Source organism: Dipodomys ordii, unplaced genomic scaffold (assembly GCF_000151885.1).
Source record: "Dipodomys ordii isolate 6190 unplaced genomic scaffold, Dord_2.0 Scaffold37, whole genome shotgun sequence".
NCBI lineage: Eukaryota > Metazoa > Chordata > Mammalia > Rodentia > Heteromyidae > Dipodomys > Dipodomys ordii.
The window spans coordinates 1216086-1242652 of record NW_012267253.1 but is presented as its reverse complement, the minus strand read 5'-3'; the positions used below and the strand labels follow the sequence as shown (position 1 = coordinate 1242652).

The 26567-nt window shown below is 39.6% G+C and overlaps 1 protein-coding gene across 1 annotated transcript in view; it reads left to right on the top strand.

The window, feature by feature from the left end:
* The window catches only part of Cdkl4 (cyclin-dependent kinase-like 4), a 34302-nt gene extending 9191 nt beyond the window's left edge, over positions 1-25111 (top strand). The window contains exons 4-9 of the mRNA XM_013017899.1: positions 10477-10567; positions 13845-14042; positions 16162-16244; positions 19093-19149; positions 21900-22034; positions 25010-25111. Of these exons, the coding sequence (XP_012873353.1) occupies positions 10477-10567; positions 13845-14042; positions 16162-16244; positions 19093-19149; positions 21900-22034; positions 25010-25111 (666 nt within the window). The remainder of the gene's footprint in view (positions 1-10476; positions 10568-13844; positions 14043-16161; positions 16245-19092; positions 19150-21899; positions 22035-25009) is intronic.
* Positions 25112-26567: the final 1456 nt, after the last annotated feature.

Below are 26567 nucleotides of genomic sequence, written 5' to 3'. Positions count from 1 at the left end.
ACCACTTGAGCTATAGCTCTACTTCGGGCTTTTTGGTGGTTAATTGGAGATAAGAGTCTCTTGGACTTTGGAGCTTGAACTTGGGGCCTGGACACTGTCTCTGAGCTTTTTCATTCAAGGCTAGCATTCTCCCACTTTGGGCCACAAATCCTGTCCTTCAGTTTTCTGGTGGTTAATTGGAGATGAGAGTCTCACTAACTTTTCCTTCCCAGGTTGGCTTTGAACTATGATCCCATCAGATCTCAGCCTCCGGAGCAGCTAGGATTACAGGCATAAGCCACAGGAATACAGCCCCTTATCTTGTTTTAAAATAAAAATTTCTACTGGGCGCCAGTAGCTCATGCTTGTATGAAGATCACAGTTGAAAGCCAACCAGGCAGGAAAGTTTATGAGACTCTTATCTCAAAGAAGCAACCAAAAAAGCAGGAATTGAAATTGTGGCTCAAGTGGTAGAGCACCATTATTAAAAGAAGCTTAAGGACAGCTCCCAGACCCTGAGCTAAAGCTCTAGGACCAGTTGAAAAAAGAAAAAAATATATAATTTCCTATACCATTAATATTTTTTAGAACCATAGTTATCAAACCCAACCATGAAAACAAGTCAGCTTGGAGGATCTCTTTTTTTTAAACAAAAAAAAATTTAAAACAGCTTGCAAGGCCCCAGACACTTGGAGTCAATACATCTATGATAGGACCTGAGAATTCACATTTCAAACATTTTCCTGGATAATATCAAAACTGCTGGTCCAACAACTACCTTTGAATATTATTGTGTTACTGAAATAATTTTGGATGGTTGCCTCCTGTACCTAATTTAACACGTTCTTTTATCTGCTTTCCTGTGAATTGATTTTTTTCTTTCTAATCATATTTCTAATCATATTCAGGTTTGGTTTTCTTAGGTGAGAATATCTCATATGCAGTGTTATTTCTTATTACATGAGTATCATAAGGTGTACTGTGCCTCAAATATGTGGTTGCCCTGCTTTTGATAATGTTGATATTGATTAGTAAACTCAGGAGTTATTTGATATTAGTTGGATCTCCTTCCATGTTCATTTTCCTTTCAAACTTTTTTGTTGATAGTTTTAGTATTTCACTGAGATTGGGAAATGGTAACTTAGCTGGGTGCCAATGGCTCACACCTATAATCCTGGCTACTCTAGAGGCTGAGATCTAAGGATCAAAATTCAAAGCCAGCTCAGGTAGGAAAGTGTGAGATTCATATCTCCAACACAAAGCTGGAAGTAAAGCTGTGGCTCAAGTGGTACAACACTGGCCTTGAAAAAAACAAAACAAAAAAACAAAAACCTTAGGGACAGGGCTGGGATGTAGCTCAGTGGCAAAGCGCTTGCCTGGCAAGTGCAACGTCCTGGGTTCGATCCCCAGTACCAAAAAAGAAAAGACAAAAAAAATACAGTTAAAAAAACAAACCAAACAACAACAACAAAAAAAACCCTTTTAAGCCGGGCGCTGGTGGCTCACGCCTGTAATCCTAGCTACTCAGGAGGCTGAGATCTGAGGATCTCGGTTCAAAGCCAGCCCGGGCAGGAGAGACCGTGAGGCTCCTATCTCCAATAAACCACCAGAAAACCGGAAGTGGCGCTGTAGCTCAAGTGGTAGAGTGTTCGCCTTGAACTGAAGAGCTGAGGGACAGCGCCCAGGCCAGAGTTCAAGCCCCACAACCGACCAAAAACAAAACAAAACAAAAAAAAACCTTAGGGACAGCATCCAGGTCGAGTTCAAGCCTCGGACCAGCACAAAAAGGATAAGAAAAGGCCACCAGGCATTGGTGATTCACACCTGTAATCCCAGCTATTCAGGTGGCTGAGATATTGAAGCCAGCCCAGGCAGGAAAGTTCATGAGCCTCTCTATCTCCATTTAACCACCAGAAAACCAGAAGTGGCACTGTGGCCCAAAGTGGTAGAGCACTAGCCTTGAGCAAAAGAACTTAGGGACAGCTCCTGGACCCTGAGTTCAAGCCCTACGAGCAATAAAGAAAAGAAGGGAAATGGTAACTATCTAATCTATTATTTCTTCTTCTATATTATTATCAGAATTATATGGAAAATTACTTGCCCTCAAGGACTCTGATAAAATAGAGTAAGAGGATAACATTGATGTGTCACTTCAGAGAAATACTTAAGTATCTTAGCAACCTATAACAGTGAACACTGATGAAGACAGAAGGTGTTATTATAAACAGGGATTTTATATATGTGGTATTTTCAATCCTTTGGGGTCATTGTTCTTCTTTCAAGTCCAAATTTTCCATCTTAAGCCAGTGGCACTTACTGAAGTTGGCCTGGGTGCTTTTGATACATCAAAAACTTTGGAAAAAATATGTCTTTACCTTTTGAGTTGGTGCCTAGACAAAGAAAGTGCCAAGGCAACGGTTCAGACTACCATATGGTCATTTTGGATGCCAGCATAATATCTTAACATGGTAGTCAAGGATTGCTGAAAAAAGAAATATAGGACGTAAAATTAAATGTCAGTATTTAGGAGCCTAGTTTTCTTGAGTTTTATGAAAGTCAGTGAAATTTTCATTAGAATAAATCAAAATCCTTCATTTTCTATTAGAGGGATATTGTTCACAACCTACCTGTTTGGGTTCTTTAATGCAAATTATGCTTTTAGATTCTTAGTAAAGATGGAGGAGAGTTGACTCCATACCTATGTTGCTTCCCACCATACTCTAGAAGATAACAAGTTGACTTAAGGTTGACATAGCAATGTTCTAAGTAATTAAAATAGTTTTGCAAAAATGATGCTTAGAGCCAGCACCAGTGACTCATGCCTATAATCCCAGCAACTCAGAAGGCTGAAATCTGAGGATCATGGTATAAAGCCAGCCTGGGCAGGAAAGTCCATGACTCTTATCTCCAATTAACTACTAAAAAGCTGGAAGTGGAGCTGTGGCTCAAATGGTAGAGCACCAGCCTTGAGTGAAGAAGCAAAGGGGCATCACCCAGGCACTGACTTCAAGCCCCAGTACCAGCACACAAAATAAATAAATAAAAATAGTAAGTTTTAGAAGTGGAGTAGAAATCTTAATTTTTTTAAATTTTTATCCTTATGCTATAGTAAATCTCTATGCATCCATATTTTTATCTGTTCTCTAAGATGAATGCAGAAGAGAAAAATCAAGTCATATATAAGTTCTTACAATAATAGATCTGAAACCTTTATATTTCTTATTTTTAGAGGAACTCTCGTGTTACTCTCAAAGAATAGAAAAGGCCATCTGACCCAATGGTGTTGTTTGAAGATGCCCAGCTTTCCACCTAAGGATACCTGGTGTAACTATTATCTCCAGAGTTGTGATCCTAAATAAGACAATAAAGGTTAAAGTAGTAAGAGATTAAGGCTGCTCAAAGTGTAGCTGATAGAGATCAATTGGGAGCTCATTAGAAATGCAGAATCTCAGGCCCACTCGTTCATCTGCTGAAGTAGAATCTGCATTTTAGCAAGAGCTACAGATGATTGGTGGGCACATTAAATTTTTAGAAGCAATGGGTTTAAGAAAACACCTACTCATTTTGTTCAGTTTTACCCTGTAACACTGCTAGAGTGAGATAGCTGAAATGTTCAGTTTAATGTCATTTTGACTCCATAGATTTTATATTTGATACATTGATTAGGGAAAACAAATTTCATAATAGTAAAACCACACTGATTTCTGAGCTATGGATGTACCAGGCTGGAGCACCCATCAACATCTTCCTGATATTCATGTTTTAATTGGCAAGAATGCATCTTTTCTTTCTTCTTCCTTATAAGTATCAGTCCCTAAAGTTCAAAGAGGACCACTTGGTCAGACAAAAAATTATTTCTTTCTTAGTCATGGCATATAAAAAACAATTTCTGGTATGAATGTTTCCAGAAATTATTCTTGGGGAAACAAAGGAAGAGGCAACAATGCTTGATAAGAAATGTACTCATTACCTTGCCCATGTAATTGTAACCCTTCTGTATGGTATTTTCACAATTTAAAAAAATAAGATTAAATTTAAAAATTATTCTTAAGGCTGAATGCATGGTTAACATGGACATCAGCAATGCTGAAACAAAAAGCTGGTTCTTAGAAAAAAAATTAATAAAATTGACAGGCCACTAGCAAGATTGACAAAGAAGAAATGAGATTCAAATCAATAAAATCAGAGCTGGGACTGGAAACATCACAACAAACATCCAAGAAGAAATCCAAATGATTATAAAAGACTACTTTCAAAAATCTATACTCAAAAAAGAAGGAAAATCTAGCAGAAATTAACAGATTTCCATTGACATATAAACTGCCTAAGCTGACCCAAGAAGATACAAATCAGTTAAATAGGCCACTAACACAAGAAGAATGAGGAAGTAGAAGTCTTCCAGCAAGGAAAAGACCCAGCCTATAGCTATTCACTGCTGAATTGTAAAGACTTTTAAAGATGAACTAACACAAATACCCTCAAGCTTTTCCATGAGATGGAAATAGAAGGAGCAATTCTAAACTCATTCTATGAAACCTGTATCACACTCATCCCAAAACTAGGTAAGGATCCATCAAGGAAAAGAACTACAGACTAATTTCTTTGATGAACACAGTTGCAAAGCTCTACAATAAAATACTAGCCAACAGAATCCAGAAGCATAGCTGGAGGTATGGCTCAAGTGATAGTCCAACCTGCTTAATGCAGGGTCCTAGGTCCCAGGTTCAGAGTTCAGAAACAAAAATATTTTTTTGGGGGGGTGTCCAGTCGTGGGGCCTGAACTCTGGGCCTGGGAGCTGTTCCTCTGCTCTTCAGCTCAAGGCTAGCGTTCTACCACTTGAGCCACAGCACCACTTCCGGCTTTTTTCTTTTTTTGCTTATGTGGTGCTGAGGAATTGAACCCAGGGCCTCATGCATGCAAGGCAAGCCCTCTACCACTGAGCCACCTTCCCAGCCCCACAAATTTTTTTTAAAAATCATACATTCTGACCAAGTAGGCTTCATCCCACAGATGCAAGTCAGGTTTAACATACACAAATCAATTAATGTAATTCATCACATCAACAGAGCCAAAGACAAGAACCACATGATCATCTGAATAGATACAGAAAAAGCCTGTGACAAAAAAACATCCATTAGTATTAAAAGCTCTGGGGAAAGTAGGAATAGAAGGAACATTCCTTAAAATACTGAATGGTAAAAAACTAAAATCATTTCCCCTAATCAAGAACAAGGCAAGGATGTCCATTCTCTCTGGAATTCCTAGCCAAAGCAATAAGGCAAGAAAAGGTCATTAAAGGGATTCACATAGGGAAAGAAGAATCAAACTATTCCTATTTGCAGATAACATGATCTTACATCTAAAGGACCCGAAAACTCTATCCCCAAGCTCCTAGAAGATCCTCATAGCAAAAACGATAAAAATCTGAAGAAAGGAAGAGGACATCGGGAAATGAAAGATCATCCATGTTCATAGATAGGTAGAATTAATATTGTGAAAATGGCCCTACTGCCAAAAATGATCTACAAATTCATGACAATGCCCTTCAAAATCCCAAGTACATTCTTTACCAAGATAAAAAAAAATCCAAAAATTCACATGGAACAACAAAAGACCTAGAATAGCTGAAGCAATCCTAGGCAAAAAAAAAACAAAACACAAGTTAGGTAGTATCACAATACCATACCTCAAACTCTACTACAGAGCTGTAACAAAAACAGCTTGGTATTGGCACAAAAATAGACCCGACGATCAATGGAACAAATTAGAAGACCCATAAATAGAATTAGAAGGCCCAGACACATACAGTTATCTGATATATGATAAGTGAGCCAAAGACTGGGGGAAAAAAACAGCCTTTTCAATAATTGGTGTTGGGAAAACTGGGTATCTATATGCAGAAAACTAAAAGTAGATCCCTGTTTGTCACCATGCATTAATGTCAATTCAAAGTGGATCAAAGACCTCAACTTCAAACCAAAAACTTTAAAACAACTGCAAAAGAAAATGGAAGAAACATTAGAACTTACAGGTAGAAACTTCTTGAAAAGTGGCCAGGGCACAACAGATAGGAGAGAAACTTGACAGGTGGGACTACATCAAAATAAAGTTTCTGCACAGCTGACATAGTTACTAAACTAGAAAGATAGCCAACAGACTTGGAGAAGATCTTTACCAGCAATAAAACAGAAAAAGGCCTAATTTCCCAAGCCTAATCACTAAATGGCATGTGAGCTAAGGAGAGACTTCTCAGAAGAAAAGGTAAGAATGGCAAAGAAACACATTAGAAAATGCTCATCATGCCTGGTCATAAATGCAAATCAAATCAACTCTGAGAGTCCATCTTACCCTAGAAAGATTGGCCAACATCATGAATTTGAACAACAAATATTGGTGGGGATGTGGGGGAAAAGGAACCCTACTGCACTGCTGGTCGGAATGTAAACTAGTACCACCACTTTGGATAGCAGTCAGGAGATTCCTCAATAAAACTAAACATAGACTTTCCCCAAAACCCTGCCAGACCATTCCTAGACATCTACCCTGAACGGATATGGTGAAGACACCTGCACATCCATGTTCATTACCACACTATTCACGATAGCAAGATATGAAAACAGCCCAGATGCCCCACAATAGATGACAGCCCAGATGCCCCACAATAGATGACAGCCCAGATGCCCCACAATAGATGACAGCCCAGATGCCCCACAATAGATGAGTGGAGACAAATAATATGGTACTTTTACACAATGGCATTTACCCAGCCATTAGAATAAAATGTCACTTGCAGGGAAATGGATGGAACTAGAACAAATCATATTAAGTGAAGTGAGCCAAGCTTAGAGAGACAAAACAGTGCATGTTTTCTCTGATATTCATAAGTTAGATCTAAAATGCACTGAGATATACAAGATTCTACATGCAAGATTCTAGATGCAGTGAGACCAAAAGAGTATGTTCTTAGGAGAGAAACACAAAGGTACAATCCCTTCGTGCCTCTTCATAGTTATATAAAATTATATCGAAAAATATCAAAGTGAACTCCAAGATATGGAAATGAGATCTCTTTTTAATTTTTATTTTTTGAGGATTCTGTCTTTATATATAGTGTATTCAAATGTATATCTTCAGGAGCGGGGAGAGCACAGAACTGGAGGGAAAGAGGGTGAAAAAGTGCAGCCGTGGGGCTCAATGGACACTGATGGAAGTGAAATATACAACTTGTAGGTAGAGATGGGGGAGAAGGCCTGGGAGAGAGTGAGGGAACAGAAGATACTGTAAAAAAGGAAACAACTCAATACCTGATTCATGTAACTATGATCCCGCTGTACATCACCTCTATAACAGTAAAAATAGCATGAATAGATCTCTTCTTGCCAGCTTATGAACCAACAATAATCAAACCTGAGCAATGTTTGCTATAAAACCCAAGTTTATTAAAAGTCTCCTGTTAAAGACACTTGTATGCTTCTTGTTCTTTGGTGAAAAACAGCCTTATTGTGGAGCCATTTTACAAGAGCCGACTAAAGAGCTTGAGCAGCTTAACAACAGGACAATGGGGAAGAGGAATAATGTATCCACAATTCTGTCCTCTGTATGATTTTTTTTCTGGTCCTGGAGCTTGAACTCAGGGTCTGGGTGCTGTTCCAGAGCCTTTGTGCTCAAAGCTAGCACTCTACCACTTGAGCCACAGCACCTTTTCTGGCTTTTTCTGAGTTGTTTATTGTAGGGATGTGAGTCTTTCCTGCCTGGGTTGGCTTTGAACTGTGATCCTCAGATCCTAGCCTCCTGTGTGTCTAGGATTTTAGGCACGAAGTCACCAGCACCAGCATATGTGCTATCTTGTGTCCAGTTTTTTCCCTTTTTGTTGTTGGTGGTGGTGGTGGTAGTGATGGTGCTGGGGCTTGAACTGAGGGCCTTTCACTCTCACTTGGCTCTCTACCACTTGAGCTACAGATCTATGTCTGGCTTTTTGGTGTTAATTAGAAGAGTCTCATGGACTTTCCTGCCCAAGCTGTCTTCAAACTGCAATCCTCAATCCTGGATAATTAGGATTACAGGCATGAGCTACAGCAACCTGGGCCTGTCCCAATTATTTTTATCCCCTTTTTTTCTTCAGTTCTCTGACTTTATTAGTAGCTTTCCCTACCAACAACTAAATGAATTTTTTTCTATTTCTTTGAAACATATCAATATTTCATTTGCCTTTATATTTTTCTTTTCTTTTGTTTGTTTGTTTTTTTGTTGGTCGTCGGGGCTGAACTCTGGGCCTGGGCGTTGTCCTTCAGCTCTTCAGCTCAAGGCTAGTGCTCTACCACTTGAGCCACAGTGCCACTTCTGGCTTTTTTCTGCTTATGTGGTGCTGAGGAATCAAATCCAGGGCCTCATGCATGCCAGAGAAGCACTCTACCACTGAGCCAATTTCCCAGCCCCGCCTTTATATTTTTGGTTGAAAAGTAAGTGCTATGACTGTCACATGATTTGCTTTAGAGGTGAATATATTCAAATAGGCCAAAAGACAAATATCAATGTAAGTCCACTTACTTTGTGATGCCATAAATAGATTAGATAATCTACCATTTTATAAAAACTCATTTGAGTGACAAGATCTTTTCGTTGTTGTTGTTGTTGTTGTTGGTCGTGGGGCTTGCACTATGGGCTTGGACACTGTCCCTGCACTCTTCAGCTCAAGGCGAGCCCTCTACCGCTTGAGCCACAGCACCACTTCTGATCTTTTCTAATCAAATCACCAAGTACAAGTATTTCTGATCTGGAGTGTTAAGTTTTGTAAACATATTGCTTAAACAGGTATATCAAAACCCATTTGTCTTATAGCCCTACAATGTATCAATATTAATATCAATGCATTATTGACATATCTAAGGACTTAACAACTTTTAAAAGTCCTAAAAAATTTTAAGAAGCCTAATTTCTGGCCATAAAAAAAAAAACAGTTGCAAGTAATTGAGACTTGGTAAAAATTAGCTTTAGTGCCATTTTTGTGACCTAAAATGAATTTAGGGTTTAAGTTTTTCTTCTTAGCCTTTCTTTCTGGAAACAAAGATAATTCTTTCTAAAGTGTCAGTTTGACATGATTACCTAAAGAGACTTAAGGCATGGCAGACAAGTGAAGCAGACCAAGATGATTATTGTGACACTTAATCCAGAGACTCAGTGGCCATCACAACCCCAGAACTATTGCAAGGATGAAACAATTTGTGTACAAGTGCTTTAAAAGTCCAGGGTGCTCTATGAGTGCCAAGTTGTAGACTGTCAATATCACTCACTGTTTTCTTTTGTGGAATGGATGAACTGAAAAAGAAAGTTCTGAAGAGCAGGCTCAAGCTGTTTTCCCACAGCACCTCCGCCACATGGAAAGCCACTTCTGGAATCACGATGCGTGAGCTCAGTCAGTCTGCTTTCTCTCCCCCAACAGAACTTTCTGGTGTTCCACAGAAGCTCTGGCTTCCTTTAGGGTCACTGTGGTGATGTAGCAAATTGTGAGGTTACTATATCTAATAAAAGATTTAATGGCACTTTGGCCACACAAGAGCAGGTAATAGAGCCATGCTGCCCTCCTGGGAGGACCTCCAGCAGCACCTTGTGGGCCTCTCATGAGAGCCATTCTCCATTCCCGGTCAGCGGGTCATGGAGGAAACTGGAATCTGATACATGGGCAACTCTGCCTCCCCACTCACCCAGGACACTTCTGACTTGTGACTTGCAGAATTATGAAGAGAGCCTTTTTCATACCTAACAGATTTGGGTGATAGCTAATATGATCACTCAAATTGTAAGTGAATTTTAAGTTTTATTACCATGTAAATGTTTTTCCAGTTTCTCAACTCTGCAGTGCTCAGCCTGAATTGTGATTTCTGAGTGGCGGCAGTTCTAAGAGGCACAGTCAGCTCCCATAGAGGGTTTACCTCTTAGAGTTCACGTAGGCCCAGGAAAAAGTAAATGAAATGATTATATACTATTTCCTTTAGAAACAATGGGTTTTCATATGCAACTATTGTAAATTAATTTCTTCAATAATATAACATTTAGATTTTTTATTTTGTATGGCAAGATTTATATATGAAAAAGTGACCAATTTAAGTTCTTCTAGACAAATAAAAAACATCTCTTTCTTTTTTTTTTTTGTCGGTCATGGGCTTGAACTCTGGGCCTGGGCACTGTCCCTCAGCTCTTCATCTCAAGCCAAGCACTCTACCACTTGAGCCACAGCACCACTTCCAGCTTTCTGAGTGGTTTATTGGAGATAAGAGACTCATGGATTTTCCTGCCGGGGCTGGCTTTGAACCATGATCCTCAGATCTCAGCCTCCTGAGTAGCTAGGATTACAGGTGTGAGCCCCTGCTCCCAGCACATTTTTTTCTATCATACATAGATAAATGTAAACATCTATATAGGTGGTATTCCATTGTTTAATTGCTAACACTCTTTGTCATTTTGATGGCACAGGAAAATAATCAAATATTATCTTACAGTGTATTCACAGAGATGTCAAACCTGAAAACATTCTAATAACTAAACAAGGAATAATCAAGATCTGTGACTTTGGGTTTGCACGGATTCTGAGTAAGTAACCATTTCCAACCTACTTTATCCAATTCAGATGGCTATAAATTCTATAAACTATAAGACTATAGAGATACTGAGTGTGTGCCAAGTGTTTTATTGTTGTTATTCCAAAGGAAAAATCTCACATTAGCCTTTTAGTGAGTACATTAGCTGGCACTTCATCTCTACTCCATTCAACTAGAATTTATTGGATGACATCTTCATGTGCTGCACAAGGGTGGGAAAGAATTGTAAGATGCATTTCTGCTCTTAGTGCACTTATAATTGAAAGCAAACAAAATAAAAAAAATCACAAAATTGCTGGCAATAAAGTACTGAAATGAAGGTGCAGACATCTCCCTGGAGAAAGACATTAATGTAGGCTAGAGAGATTGAAAACAAACTTCTTAGAGCTGGTAAGACTAGCAGACTCAACTAAAAATTGAGAGAGGATTTAGAAATAGTGCTAAGAAAAAGTAAATCAAGTCAAACACTGGAGGCTCATGCCTGTAATGCTAGGTACTCAGAAAGCTGAGATCTGAAAAACCAAGGTTTAGAGCCAGCTCAAGCAGAAAAGTTCATGACACTGTTATCGTCAATTGCCCAGCAAAAAGCTGAAATGGAGACGAGGCTCAAGTGGTTGAGCACCAGCCTTGAGCAAAAACACTAAGCAAGAGCTCAAGCACTAGTGGCTCATGCCCATTATCCTAGCTACTCAGGATGCTAAGAACTAAGGATCATGGTTCAAAGCCGGCCCAGGCAGGAAAATCCAAGACTCTTATTTCCTTATCAACAGAAAACCACAAGTGGCACTGTGACTTAAAAGTGGTAGAGCTCTAGTCTTGAGCAAAAAGAGCTCAGGGACAGTGTCCAGGCCCCAAGTTCAAGCCCCACCACCACCACAACAACAAAAAGAGCTTGAAGCCTGAGTTCAAGCCCTATTACTGGCACAAAAAGAAAAGAAAAAAAGAAAAAGTAAAACAATCTAGGCAGGGAGGAGCCAAAGGAAAAGGGGGGGGAACAAATAGTTATTTATACCAGAAACTAGAATTTTGCAGCAAGAACATGTGTTAGCAACATATATTTTTTTATAATACAAGTATGCACATAATTTGAATCCTAACAGGACCAAACTACAGGGGACCTGACAATGCCTTGTAGGGGTTGCTATGTTTTGTTGTGAAAAAAAAAACAATAGGATCTTAATGATAATAAGTCCTTGTTCATGGAGCTGAAAAGAGAAATGGTAAACACTGGAAAACTATGGCGCTGTGAACTCTGTGTTTGATCATTCCTGTCCAAGAATATTAGTCAGCCATTAGAAATGATGTCTGCATTTTAGTGGCACTGGCAATTTTCAAGACATGCTAACTAAAAAAGGAAAACAAAACTGATGTATACAGTATGATCTGAACTCTACAAGAAATGCATAGGAAAAATAACAGCAATACATATGACCCTTAACTTAGGAAATTAAGTGCATAATAGTCATCTGATACTATCTGATACTTCCTATAAATGCAAGGTCAAGTTTGGGGGTTTCCCTGGAAGTCTTTTTTTAACCATAAAAATACCCAGTTTGGTCACAAAAATAATTTTTTACAAACACAAAAGATGTCATCGCAAACATTAAGAACATAGAAAAATGTGTGGAAATTATCTCATAAATAGTCCTTCTGGGGATTTTCCTTCGTGGGCTGACAAGACTTCTTAAGTTGGCATTTCTGCTGAAAATACAAATGTATTTGACTTTTTATGAATATGCATTCTTCTTTCCTGCTGAGCCTTCCTATGACAAGCATAGTCCTTCTCTGAATAAAGAGTCTTAGTTCAAAATTAGGGTCACTCATCTCAGAAATTCTGATTGAATGAATATATCCCCAAGTCTCTGACTGGTGAACTCATTGTGGCAAATTCAATATTTAATAAGCTTCTGGTATGTAATAAACAAAGCAGTAGTACAACCAATGCCAGCTCATTCTCATTGGCCAAACTCTCCACAGGATGTGAGCTCACTCACTGGTTTCAGCTGTTAAAGCTACTGGTTTGGGTTATTGCTGGGATCATTGTTCATCTTTTTTTAAAGCAAAAACAAATTGTCTATAATACTATGTGCTAAAAAATACTAACATTGACTCTATCAACAGACTTAACTTCAGAAATAATTAAGTTCCAACTAACTACTGGAGAATCACACCCATAATCCTAGCTATTCAGGACTCTGAGATCACTAGGATCAGGGTTTGAAGCTAGCCTAGGCAGAAAAATCCTCAACTTTCTCTCCAAAATAACCAACAAAGTGCAGGGCTGGAGGCATGGCTCAAGTAGTAGAGTGCTAGCTGAGCAAGCCAACCAAATGAGCACAAGAGCCTGAGTTCAAACTTTAGTACTAAGAGGGATGAGGGGAGCAGAAGAAAATAAAGTTGGATCTTTACCCTAAAAAATCCACTCAAGGGTTGGGGTTTGTGACTCAGGTGATAAATCACTTGCCTATATAAGTTCAAACTCTGAGCTCAAACACCAGTACTAAAAAATTAAAAAAAAATAAGTCATTGAATTATTGAATTTAGAGTCCACTATAATCTAATGTAACCTTCTATAACTCTATGACATCTGCAAAGACCCTGTTTCCAGATAAGGCCACATTTACAGGTACCCAGAGATAAGACTTCAAACCTATCTTTCTGGGAAGGACATAATTTAACAGAGAAGCACCAGGTTGATAAAAATATGGAAACAAAGAGCAGTTGGTTTAGACTTGTAGTCTGGTACAGACATTCTCAGCAAGACCCTACCCCTAGTTTTCAGTGATGTAGATATATATTAATTTTTTTTCCAGTCGTGGGGCTTGAACTCTGGGCTTGGGCTCTGTCCCTCAGCTCTTCAGCTCAAGGCAAGCGCTCTACTGCTTGAGCCACAGCACCACTTCTGGTTTTCTAGTGGTTTATTGGAGATAAGAGTCTCACAGACTTTCCTGCCCTGGCTGGCTTTGAACCGTGATCCTCAGATCTCAGCCTCCTGAGTAGCTAGGATTACAGGCATGAGCCACCTGCGCCTGGCTCAGTGATATAGATATTAACTAGCTAAAATGGTCCTGAGAGTCAAATTTACTGTTGCAGTGCACAGAGTAACTGCTCACTCAACTTATGCCTCACACCATTAACACAATTAGCAAATCACAGCCTCCGCAAGTTACTGAAGACCGCCTAAATGTCTAACCTGCTCTGGGAAATAGGTTATAGGTCACATGATAGGAAAATAAGACTCCTCTGATTTGCTGAGTGTCCTTTTGCAGTTCCAGGAGATGCCTACACTGATTACGTTGCCACCAGGTGGTACCGAGCCCCTGAACTCCTCGTGGGAGATACGAAGTATGGCTCCTCAGTCGACATATGGGCTATCGGTTGTGTTTTTGCAGAGCTCCTGACAGGCCAACCACTCTGGCCTGGAAAATCAGATGTGGACCAACTTTATCTGATAATCAGAACTTTGGGTATGAGTTATATTTTATGACTGACACTCTAAGCTAAAGTTTAATAGTAATAGTATTAGTATGCTACTGTAATTTAAACAAGGGCGTCATTGCTATTCAGGATGGTGGTTTGGGGAATTGGATTATAGCCAAAGCTAATGCTTCAGTCAGTACATAGAGCCAGGGCTCCTCTCAGTGAGTTTTCAAATGCCCTCCAAGCTTGGAATTAAACTATATGCTTGTTTCCACAATGGAATAAGATAGAGACAGACAGGAGTCAGATGCCTAGGATTTCGTCTAGGTAACATCTGATCACATGCTACTTCTGCTATCTGTAAAAGAGATGCCCCCACTTTACTGTAGAGCAAAGGTCACTAATGTTATTCTATTTAAAAAAAAACATATGGTAAAACAGGTGCCAGTGGTTTAGGCCTGTAATCCTAACCTACCCAGGAGGCTGAGATCTGAGGATCTCTATTTGAAGCCAACCCAGACAGGAAAGTTTGTGAGATTCTTATCTACAATTAACCACCAAAAAACCCAGAACTATAGCTCAAGTGGTAGAGTGCTAGTTGTCAGCAAGAAAGTTCAGGGAAGGTTCCCAGTCTTGAGTTCAAGCCCCAAGACTGGAGAACACACACCAAAAAAAAAAAACCCACAAAACAGTCATATGGTAATAATAAAAATATAACTTAAAATATGAATTAATAAAATAATTTTTAGATACTTATAAAAGCCATATGGCAAGTATTTGAGGAATCCAGGTTATTCGGTCTCTATTGCATCCCCATAACTCTGCACTCAAAGCACAAAATATTCTCATGAATTTTTTATAGTTTTCACATATGACAAGATATCAATCTTCTTTTGATTTATTTTAATCCATGTTAAGTCTCAGGTTGTACACTAGATCTGTCCTGAGGTCCTTAGCTTGCAGATTCTGCTCTAGAGTTTGAGAGTCTGATTTTAGTTCTTTATTGAGAATGGCGACCAGAACTTAAAATACTAACATTCTTCATTCATATAGTGCTACTAATGACATGGATCGACTGATAGAACATCTACCTAGGAAGTACAAGGCCCAGAGTTCAAACTCCAGCACACACACAAAATACTCCTAAATTACTTGTGCACACATGATTTCTTTCAGTTTGAAGAAAAACTTGTTAGGGATGTTATACATTATATTATGTCTAACGGTGCCTCCATGACTGACGTAAAGCCATGACCTCCAGACATGTTTTGTGAACTCTCACAGTGTGTAAGCATCCTCAATGGCCCCTGTCCTCCTCCTCCGTGAGCCAAAGAGCATAGATCCCAAATGTTAACCCAGCTTCATTCTAGGAGCCTGGGTACAAAGAAGGTGACCTCATATCTGAATTCCTCCCCACAGGCTTTCCTGGCCACCTGGCTACTGGCCAGCCCTCCATTTGCCTCTAATATCTGGGGTATTCAGGAACACAAAATCAAGGGCTGGAGTATAACTGCAGGCTGTACTAGTGTTTGTTGCTTATTTTATTGATGTCCTAAAAGGAACTTACCATGTGACCTCAGGCAGGCTATTAGATCTCTCTCAGCCTCATTCTTTTCAATGATCCAGTGAAGACTAAAAATAGCAATACAGGCTAGATGCTGGTGGCTCACACCTGTAATCTGGCTACTCAGGAGGCTGAGATCTAAGGATCACAGTTCAAAGCCAGCTCAGGCAGGAAAGTCCGTGAGACTATCTGCAATTAACCAATTAACCACCAAAAAAAAAAAGCTGGAAATGGAACTGTGGCTCAAGTGATAGAATGCTAGCCTTGAGCACAAAAGCTCACAAATAGATCCTAGGCCCAGAGTTTAAGCCCCATGACCAACAGCAAAATAAATAAGGAAAAGCAATACAGTTGTGAGATTTTTTTTTTGATTACTTTGTCTTTGGACTGAGGCTGAATGGAAAACCAAACCACCTGTAGCATAGAGAGTTGAGTAGAATTGGCCCTACCTGAGTAGACAGACTTCTGCAGGGCTACTGTTCATCTGATCCAAAGGAACAAGACCATATTTTCTTTATACCTGGGTTGTAGAAGCTAATCATTTATATACACTGATTTTTTAAACCAAATTTATCATAAGCCATGTTGTTTGTGTTTTATAGGAAAACTAATCCCACGGCATCAATCTATCTTTAAAAGTAACCAGTTTTTCCATGGCATCAGTATACCTGAACCAGAAGACAGGGTAAACTTCTCTAGTTGGGATTTTATTGTCTTGCTATTTTCTTTAGAGGTTGTTGTTTCCTTTTTAATATTTGTACTTTTGCCTTATATTTTCAGTATGATGAAATACTGTCAGAGATCAAAGAAATATTCAAAATGAATAAGCTAGTTGCAGTGGGGCATGCTTGTAGTCCCAGCAACTCAGAAGACGGAGGAAGAGATCACTAACTGAGGTGTTCAGGACTCCCTGGGCAATATAAAGAGGCCTTGTCTCAAAAAAAAAAAAAAAAAGTTTACATGACCCAGGAAATTGGGAGGAAGGGAGTGTTAGGGTTTTCTTTGGTGTTGGGGGTTGTTTGTTTGCTGGTTCCAGGGCCTGAACTCTGGGCCTGGATGTTGTCCTTGAGTTTTTGTGCTCACAGCTAGTGCTCTACCACTTGAGCCATAGCTCTATTTCTGGCTTTTTTTTTTTTTTGGTGTTTAATTGAAGATAAAGAGTCCCACAGACTTTCCTTCCTGGGCTGGCTTTGAACCATGATCCTAAAATCTCAGCTTCTTGATTAGCTAGGATTATAGGCATGAGCCACTGGCACCCAGCAGGAAGTTGTTTTAAAAGTTAGCCAGGGCAAGAAAGTCCATAAGTCCAATTAACCACCAGAAAACCGGAAGTGGTATTGTGACTTAAATGGTAAAGCACTTGCCTTGAGCTGAAGAGCTAAGGGACAGCACCCAGGCCCAGAGTTTAAGCCCTGAGATCTGAGGGTCAGGGTTCAAAGTCAACACCAGGCAGAAAAGTCCCCATAAGACTCTTATCTCCAATTAACCACTCAAAACCCAGAAGTAACACTATGGCTCCACTGGTAGAGCACTAATCTTGAGTACAAAGAGGTTCATGGACAGTGCCTAGGCCCTGAGTTCAAGCCCCACAACTGACAAAAAAAAAAAAAAAGTTTACCTGTTCTATCTGTTCAAAGAGTAATGTTAAATTTAAAAGTATCTTTAATATCTTGATTTTTTTACTCAAAGCAGTAAATAACTCATGCTGAAATAATTATTTTCTCATTACATGTACATACAGAAAGAAGTCTTTTTCTGGATGATGTACATTCTCCTAATTTTTTTCAGTTTGTGAAACAAAGCTCAAATCAGTAAAGCCTCTTTTTTCATAACTCCTATTTCCCTATCAAAGTCATTCCATAAAAGGTCACTCAGTATACTGATTAGATTCCAAATCAGTGACTACCTGGAGCCCTTGCTGTGGCCTTTGCTTTTATCTGAGGATGCATCAAAGGCCTCATGACTCTGATCATCTGTAGACGTCAGTTTCCTGTGTGAGTTACCTAAGCTCAGGGAAAGACCTTTACAACTCTATATGGTCTTGAATCTGTGAGGGAAGGTAGGAAAGGACTATCAGGAGAGGCGCATGTCCATGTGTCCTCACTCAGGCTGTGTTGAAGCCACAGCAGTGCAGGAATTGGAATTGATGGCCTGTGGGTTCTAACTACCTCTAGACACCCTGTACATTTTAAGTCAGTTAGTTCCTGGGATACTTTGACTTACATACTGAATTTTTTTAATATTTTTAAACCTTTAGCAAATATCATGTGGTTGAACTGAAAAACGTAATGTTTCAAAACAATATTTATATAATATACTTAAAGAACAAGAGGTAGCCTTCACCAGTGGCTCATGCCTGTAATTCTAGCTAGTCAGGAGACTGAGATTTGGTGTTCAAAGCCAGCCAGGCAAGAATATCCATGAGACTCTTGTGTCCAATAACTACCAGAAAGCCAGAAATGGAGCTGTGGCTTAAAGTGGTAGAATACTAGCATTGAACACAAAAGCTCAGGACAGTGCCCAGGCTCTGAGTTCAAGCCCCAGGACTGGCCAAAAAATAAATAGAGCAAGATAAAGCAGCCTCACTGAGTATGCAGTCTGGAGTGTTCCTGTTAATCTTTGAAGTTTGCTCATCTTCCCTCCTTCCTTACTATTCTAAATTTTATGTTTGTTGTTCTACTGATTTCTATTATAATACATGTAATTCAGCATATTTTCTATGCTTAAAGAATGCTCAAAGCATCTCTATAAACAGTCACTGTGGTAAGATTTCAGATGGAGACATTTTTCAGCATTAGACTTGAAGCTTCTTTATCTGCTTCCCTCCTAGAATTGTCAGTGTTAATTATGAGCCATCATGAAATTAAAAAAAAAAAAAAAGGCTCTGGGAATGTAGCTTAGCGGTAGAGTGCTTTCCTAGCATGCATGGGTTCAATTCCTCAAGACCACATAAAGGGTAAATGCCAAAAATGGCACTGTGGCTCAGGTGGTAGTGTGCTAGTCTCAAGCAAATGAAGCTCAGGGACAGTGCCCAGGCCCTGAGTTCAAGCCCTAGGACTGGCAAAAAACAAAAAACAAACCGAAAACTCCAGTTTTATGTCTTTCTAGCCTTTACACTGTAGTATATATTATGTAAAAACATGATTTTTAAAAACTTTAAAAGGAGTTATCTAACATACTAAAGGGTATTTCTCCAAAGTATTCTGAATGTCAATATGTGCACAATATACATTGTATGTGTGTGTGTGTGTGTTTAAATTGGGGACTAAGTTTTATTTATTTATTTTTTTGGGTCTGGTCGTGGGGCCTGAACTCTGGGCCTGGGCACTGTCCCTCAGCTCTTCAGCTCAAGGCTAGCGCTCTACCACTTGAGCCACAGTGCCACTTCCGGCTTTTTTCTTTTTGCTTATGTGATGCTGAGGAATCGAACCCAGGGCCTCAGGCATGCAAGGCAAGCGCTCTACCACTGAGCCACCTTCCCAGTCCCACTTTGTGTGTTATATAACATTGAAAGTCTTTATTCTGTTTTTCAGGAAACACTTGAGGAAAAGTTCTCAAATGTCCATCCTGTGGTTTTGGATTTTATGAAGGTAATTAAGATTTAAGTATAACTGTAGACAACAAAGTAATGATTGATTGAAGCTATAGTAATATGTGGACAGTGAGACAAAAAAATGCCCAAAAAGGATGTTATTATTAAAAACGATAAGGAATTATAAAAGAACTATAGCTAAGAAACATCAGTGGTTTAAGTAGCAACCATTCTAACATAGCCACTATAATTAATAGAAGGCCAGACACAATCCGAGCCATGCAGACACCAGAAATATTCCATACATGAAGCCTAAGAGAGAAGCAAACAAAAAGAAAAATTTTAGTATGCTATCCATGCCTGACCAACAGAAGCCAGACTAGAAGGTACAATCTCTCCATCCATCATGGATGCAGAAAGTCCTTGGTGGTATAGGAATGAGGACACCAGAGATGATATCTATGATAAACAACTAAGAAAGTCCTATGAATAGCAGTGGTTTCCGAGGGTAGCCAGATCATCAGAATGACCTAGAAGCTTTTTAAAATTGCAGATCCCAGTATCTCACCTGAGATCACAATGAAGAGCCCCCATGAGTATGAACTTGGGCTTGATGTCCTTAAACATCCTCTTAGTGACTGATGATAAGCAAGTCAATCTGAGACCACATGGGAATCTGATCCAGACAATAGATCTCTAACTAGAAAAGTCTGGTACAGACATACACATGTGGGAAATTCTAGTAAACCTTCTTAATCAAAGCCATGGACACCAATGAGCTCAATAGAAACTTAAGAGCAGATCAGAAAAAGAGGATTGAGCCATTATAGACAAAGTAAAGTATCAAAGGCTGGCCAAATAGAAGAAGGAAAGTCAGGCCACAAAGAAGGCAAAGAATTTCAAGGAGGACCTAGCCAGTTGTCTAGTTCTATTGAAAGCAGAACTCAAAATACCTACTAAGTTTCAAGATATGGAAGAAGAATACCTCAACAGTACTCAGTGCTAGCTTAGCATGTACGAAGTCCCAGGCTTTCTGAAGCCTCAGTACCAGAAAATAATAAATACAACAATAAAATAGAGGGGGGGAGCAGAGATGGAAAGGGATAGGAAGGGAAAACAAAGGAGGAGGCAACAATGCTTGATAAGAAATGTGCTCATTACCTTGCCCATGTAATTGTAACTCCTCTGTATGGTATTTTCACAATAAAAAAATAAAATAAACAATAAAATAGATTTAGAGGAGAGATCAACAATGTTAACAAGAGCCATCTAAGGGGAATAATGGCATCAGAACCCGGGTTCTGATCATGGGGACCTGGCATGGTGATACATGCCTGCATTCCCAGCACTCAGGAGGCTGAGGCAGGAGGACCAAGATTTTGAGGCAGCCTGTGTTACATAGTGAGTTCAAAACCAGCTTTGGCTACATGACAAGACTCCGTCTCAAAAAAAGAAAACAAAAACAAAAGACTAACATCATCCCCTCTCCCAGGGAAAAAAGAGAATAACAAAGTTTGTATTCAAAACTCTCATGCTGTCCTAGTGAGAGATCTGACAGTATTGGAATCTGAGGACTTTGCCTCCCAGTAGCAGCTGCACTTAATATATGGCATGGATCATTAATTAAGGGGTGAACTTTGGAGTCGGCCTTAGACAACAAAGGGCAAATTATGCTAGCAGGGTTGTTTCTGGCTGAACAGGACTAAGATACTGCCCCAAGGGCAGGAGATGCTGCTTAGGGTCAGCAGCATCCTCAACCTCAGATCTCAGATCTGGGCTCAGCTGGAGGTAAGAGCAGATGCCATTAGGCAGAGCAATCTGGACACGTGGATTCCTTAAAATGTGGGTCATGTTCAGAGCCTGGTTTCTCTCTTATGGACAAAGACAAGAAATTTCTAGTCATCTGTGCCACTTACTACAAAGCTGCTCCAGTTCTTTATAGATTGTAAGCTATCTTTACTGATGGGAAAAGCCTTATTCTGTGGTGAGAGTACCAGAAAGAAGAAAAACTGTGTGTGAGGACAGTCAATGCCCCTTCTGCTGACAACCTGTTCTCAGAGGCAGACTTAGAACAAAGGGTCATAATGCCACCTTTTCCTTTCGGCCTTTAGTGACTCTTGCATGAAAAAAATAACTCAGTTTCTCCCCCACTTTACGTTCTGTCTCATTGCCAAGGTTCACACTTTGTTAGCCATCTCCACACACCAGTAGTTCCTAGACTTGAGCATGTGACTATCAGAACCACCCACAGGGCTTGGGAACCACAAATGGCTGGGCCTCCATTCCAGCCCTTCCCACTGGGCAGATGTGGGATAGGATGGGGAACATGCATTTCTAACAGGTTCTGGGTGGTTCTGATGCTTGTAGCCCAGTGAGCCATGTGGAAGACTTTGGTCAGTGACTAAAAGAGGCCATTGATGTGACCCTTGCAGAGACAGTGTATGTGCATCATCTACTCTGGAACTCTGAGGCAGCAAAATAAGAGCAGCTGTAATTAGTTTTTATCAAGTAAATATCTCAGTATGGGGCACAATAACAAAATAATCCTCCTCCTTTTTTCTTCTAGTCCTGGGACTTGAATTCATGGCAAGGGTGCTGTCCTTTAGCTTTTTAATTTAAGGTTGGAGCTCTTAACACTTGAGCCACCACTCTACTTCCAGCTACTCTCACAAACTTTTCTGCCTGGACTGGCTTTGGACTGTGAGCCTCAGATCTCTCAGCCTCCTGGGTAGCTAGGATTACAAGCATGGACTGTATCCAACATAGTTATTCTCTTAATATCTATTTTGCTTCCCTCCTATTCTGAAGGGATGTCTGAAGATGAATCCAGATGACAGACTAACCTGTGCACAGCTTCTGGAAAGCAGCTACTTTGATTCCTTCCAAGAGGATCAAATGAAAAGAAAAGCACGTAACGAGGGAAGAAACAGAAGGCGTCAGCAGGTACCACTGTTCAAAAGTTAAAGTGCTATACTTTTTTTTCTTTTCCTGCCTTTCTAAGTGAAATAAGGTGAACACCAAGACTTTTTTCTTCTTGTTTAGTTGTATTTATCTTAATAAATATTGGTGATTGATGTAATAAAACATAGAACTATAAAAAACATCCAGATTGTTGCACTATCTTATTCAATTGTACTTTTTTTGTAGTGATGATACCAGGGCTTGACCTCCAGGTCTCACACTGTGCTCATGGCTGGTGCTGTACTATTTGAGCCATACCTCCAGTCTGGCATTTTGCTGGAGGTAGAGTCCTATAGACTTTTTTGCCCCACCTAATTTTGAACCTTAATCCTCTAACTGTCAGCCTTCTGAGTAGCTAGGATTACAGGCATGAAATACCAGTTCCGTGTTCTACCTTTTTTGAATTGGGATTTCACTGTGTAGCCCAGGCTGGTCTCTTGGACTCTAGTGATGCTCCTACCTCAGCCTCCCTTGCAGCTAAGACTAACGGAATTCACCACACACCTACTTTGTGTTTAAATCAAATGGTGGTATAATTCTTAAATACACAGATTGTGTTCAGCCCACTAGATTATAGGCAAAAAAAAAAGGAAAAAGCCCAAATTACAACAGGACTGAGTTTTGCCACCATTGCAAAGGAATGCTAGTCCCTTTCTGGGAAAGAAAATTCAGTTCTTCCATTTTTTTCACCCATGTAGGCAGCTAAGTTTCTTTTTTTAGTTTTTTCCTAGAAGCCAACAATAAGCTCTACCATATATAAAGAAATGAAGCCAGACATCTGGAAACCAAATTCTGTCTTAAAATGAGCCAATATTGCAGAACAAAACAGTGCCTGTTATAACAGCATTATTTCTGCTGTTTCTCGGGTGATTGTCCTTTACTTAGTTTTAGAATACTTTGAGGTTAAAATACAAACTCCATGAAAGTAGGTTTGTTTGGATTTGTTTTGTTTTTGCTTTCTTTTCTTGTCTTATAAACCCAGCATCTAAGACAATGTCTGACATAGAGAAGGTACTTACACATGTTATTCAAATAAATAAATGCACAAATATTAGATATTAATAAAATGGTAATTTTTAATTCCTCAAGAATTGACAGTTTTCACTTCTTATGCTTGCTTAATCCTCCACTTTTAAACTAGGTTTTGATCACTTATCTGACCAAAAATTGGATCATCAGCATGCCTTCTATAAAAAAAGCTTTTTTTTTCTTACCTTTTAGTAGTTAAAATAGAAATTTGTTGGGAAAAAAAGATCAAACTAATCAGTAAAATGAAATGTTAAATTTTTTTTTTTTTTGGGTCCGGTCATGGGGCCTGAACTCTGGGCCTGGGCACTGTCCCTCAGCTCTTCAGCTCAAGGCTAGTGCTCTACCACTTGAGCTACAGCACCACTTCCGGCTTTTTTCTTTTTGCTTATGTGGTGCTGAGGAGTCGAACCCAGGGCCTCATGCATGCAAGGCAAGCGCTCTACCACTGAGCCACCTTCCCAGCCCCAAATGTTAAATTTTTTGTTTCCAGTTTTTTTATTACCCTCCACTGTTAATCTCTTGCAAACCAAACCCAATGCAGTGTACACTTGAATAACCAAAAGATTAGGGTTGTTTAAATAAACTGAGGTAGCACCTGAAACCAATTTTGAATTGCTATAAAAGGTCATTGTCCTTTAGAAATCTCTCCCATTCCCTGCCACATGCCTGGGAGAGGCAATGTGCCCCTGTCCTGTTCCCAGGTCCTCCAGATTCACTTTCTACTCAAGATCACATCTGTCCTCACACTGGCCTTGAGGAGGCTGGTGTGCTGCTCACTGTGAAAAGTTAGAGTGGGGTTACTGTTTTTTTTAGCCTGAACCACTCCACCCCACCAACTCACCCCATCCCACATGAGTACCCATCAGGGATTTTCCCACAAAGCCTTCCACAGACCCAGGGACAATGAAAGGAGCAAGTAGTACATCGTGCACTACTTGGTTATCCCACTTACCAAGATTATGTCAGGACTGGGTCATGTTCTTAGAAAACTGCATCCTTCTCGCCTGCACATGGTGAGCCCCATGGCGCACCACCATGGAACCACATTCAGCCTGCTCTCCACCAACGAGATCCCCAAAGAACCAAGCCAAGAGGAAGACAATGATGCCTTTCAAGTGTTAATCTTCTGAAGACATTCCTAGAAATTTTATCATGTGAGAAAAGAAACTGAAAATCACAGAAAGCCCTTTCTACTCAGGGCCGTCTCACTTTGTAACTTAAGATTTCTACCTAGATCCCACTTCTAGATCTCCAAGTGATGGCTACCAGCCTCCTTAAGACCCATGTCTACAGTGATAGGAAGGAGATTTTTGAAGCCTTTACAGTTCTACCAATATACTGGCTTTTAAAAGTTGGAGGCTGGGTGCTGGGAGTTCATGCCTCTACAATCATAATTACTCAGGAAGCTGAGATCAGAGATTGAGGTTTGAAGTCAGTGCAGGCAGAAAAGTTTGTGAGATTCTTATGTCCAATTTACCACCAAAAATCTGGAAGTGGATGTGTGACTCAAGTGGTAGAATGCTATCCTTGACCCAAAAAGCTAGAGGAGAGTGTGAGGCTATAAGTTCAAGCCCTAGTACTGGCCCCAAAAAGTGGAACGGGGAATAAGGGTGTAATTTTGTCTCCTGGAAGGATTCAAAGCTGGTGGAGATCTTTCTTTTAAACATTGGCTAACTATATATTCAGGAATGTGTTGAGGCAAGTAATAGTACATCCATGAGAATCCTAGAATAACGGCTAGACGCTAATTTTCAAGGAGCAGAGGATCACAGTTTTTGGAAAGGTAACAAAGCATAATTGTAAAATTGATGTCTTTTTGACATCTTTGTGCCATATGAATCATTTTGTTTTACCCCCTTTGACTCAAATTGTATCTATAGGAATTGTCTTCAATTTACTTTCTTATTTTTGTCTTGTTCTGCTATTAGAATCAACTGTTGCCTCTCATACCAGGAAGCCACATCTCCCCCACACCTGATGGAAGAAAACAAGTCCTCCCGTTAAAATTTGATCATCTTCCAAACATTTAGGAAAAAACATTCTTTCAAGTGCAAAGTCATTTAATGTGTACATATTTTTGTACAGGGAGATAGGAATTCTCAGTGTTTCAAATGCAAATGAGCCATGTGAAAATTAAGATGCCTTCTAGAATTGTTTTGCTCTGATCATTGCTAAGTCCTTTCCCTGTGCTTTTTACATGCCAACTTTATCTTTCAGAACATTTTCTTTAAATGTTATCAGGCCTGAAACTGCACATATGGAGGAGACATTTTCAATTTCATCAGAGCAGCCCCTCCTTACACAATATATATTAAGAATTTGTGGGCTTATACTTACTTTGACTTAGGAAAAAGATTTACATGGATCATCATCGTACCTCAGCTGACCACATAAGATCTGAAAGCAATATCGAATCTCTCTAACTGCTGTTTGTGTAGGGCGTGACATTATGTTCCCACATTGTATCTGGACTGTTGAGCATTGCTGGCATTTTATTTCATGTTGCTATAATGATGGAGGAAGGGAAACATAAAGGTCATCTAGGTTTATCCCTTAATTCCAGAGCAAAACTCTACTTTCTTTGTCTCATGAGACATTAGTGATTCTATTTTTAAAGACTGCTAGAGAAAATTACATACAAAATCCATATATAGCAAATAGTAGAGAAACAGCATGACCCTTAATTGACTGCCTGCTCTGATTGTCTTTGGGATATCATGATTCCTTGCCCTTTGGCCTATCATGATTCCTTGCTCTTTGGCCTAGCTAAATCACTTCTCCTGGGAGAGCTGTTTGAATATAGTTCACTTCAAATAATTCCTCCCCAGCACTGGCATCCATAACCACTATGGATGCAGAGTAGTTACATGGGCTGTAAGGATAGAACCTGGACAGCTCTAAAGTATTCAATGTATCTTAATCAGGGTAGGTATATAAATACTTACAAGAGCACTAAGATGACCTTTCAGTTAATTTAATTTTATGTCTATAATGAGAAAGAATGAGGCCAGCACCTCAATATTTGTGTGGGAATATTTGTGGATGTCAAGCTTAACACCACACAGTTATAAATATTGGAACATCATAATATAATAGATGCCTTTAGTCCTGAGCATCTGAAAATGAATAAAAATGGTTGAAACACTTGCAATGTGCTAACAAAGAACCCATGTAAAATAACAGCTCAGAGCTGTCTACTACTCAGTGAAGAAGGTTTTGTTAACTCTTTTCTGCTCCCTGATTGGCATGCTCACCTGAGTGCTGCCAAATTTTGCAAAACCACATTCCGGAAAGTCTTTGGCACTGAGAACATCTGGTGTTATTAAGAAAGCAGTGACACCCAGTATCTGTCTCTAAAAGTCTATTGTATTTATAAACATGGCTATGAAAACTTCCAAAGAATCTTTCTGTTCTTTGGAGAATCCATTTACTAATGAATTGGGGGAGCTAAGCAATAATTTCTTGTTCATACAAGGATTTTCTCTT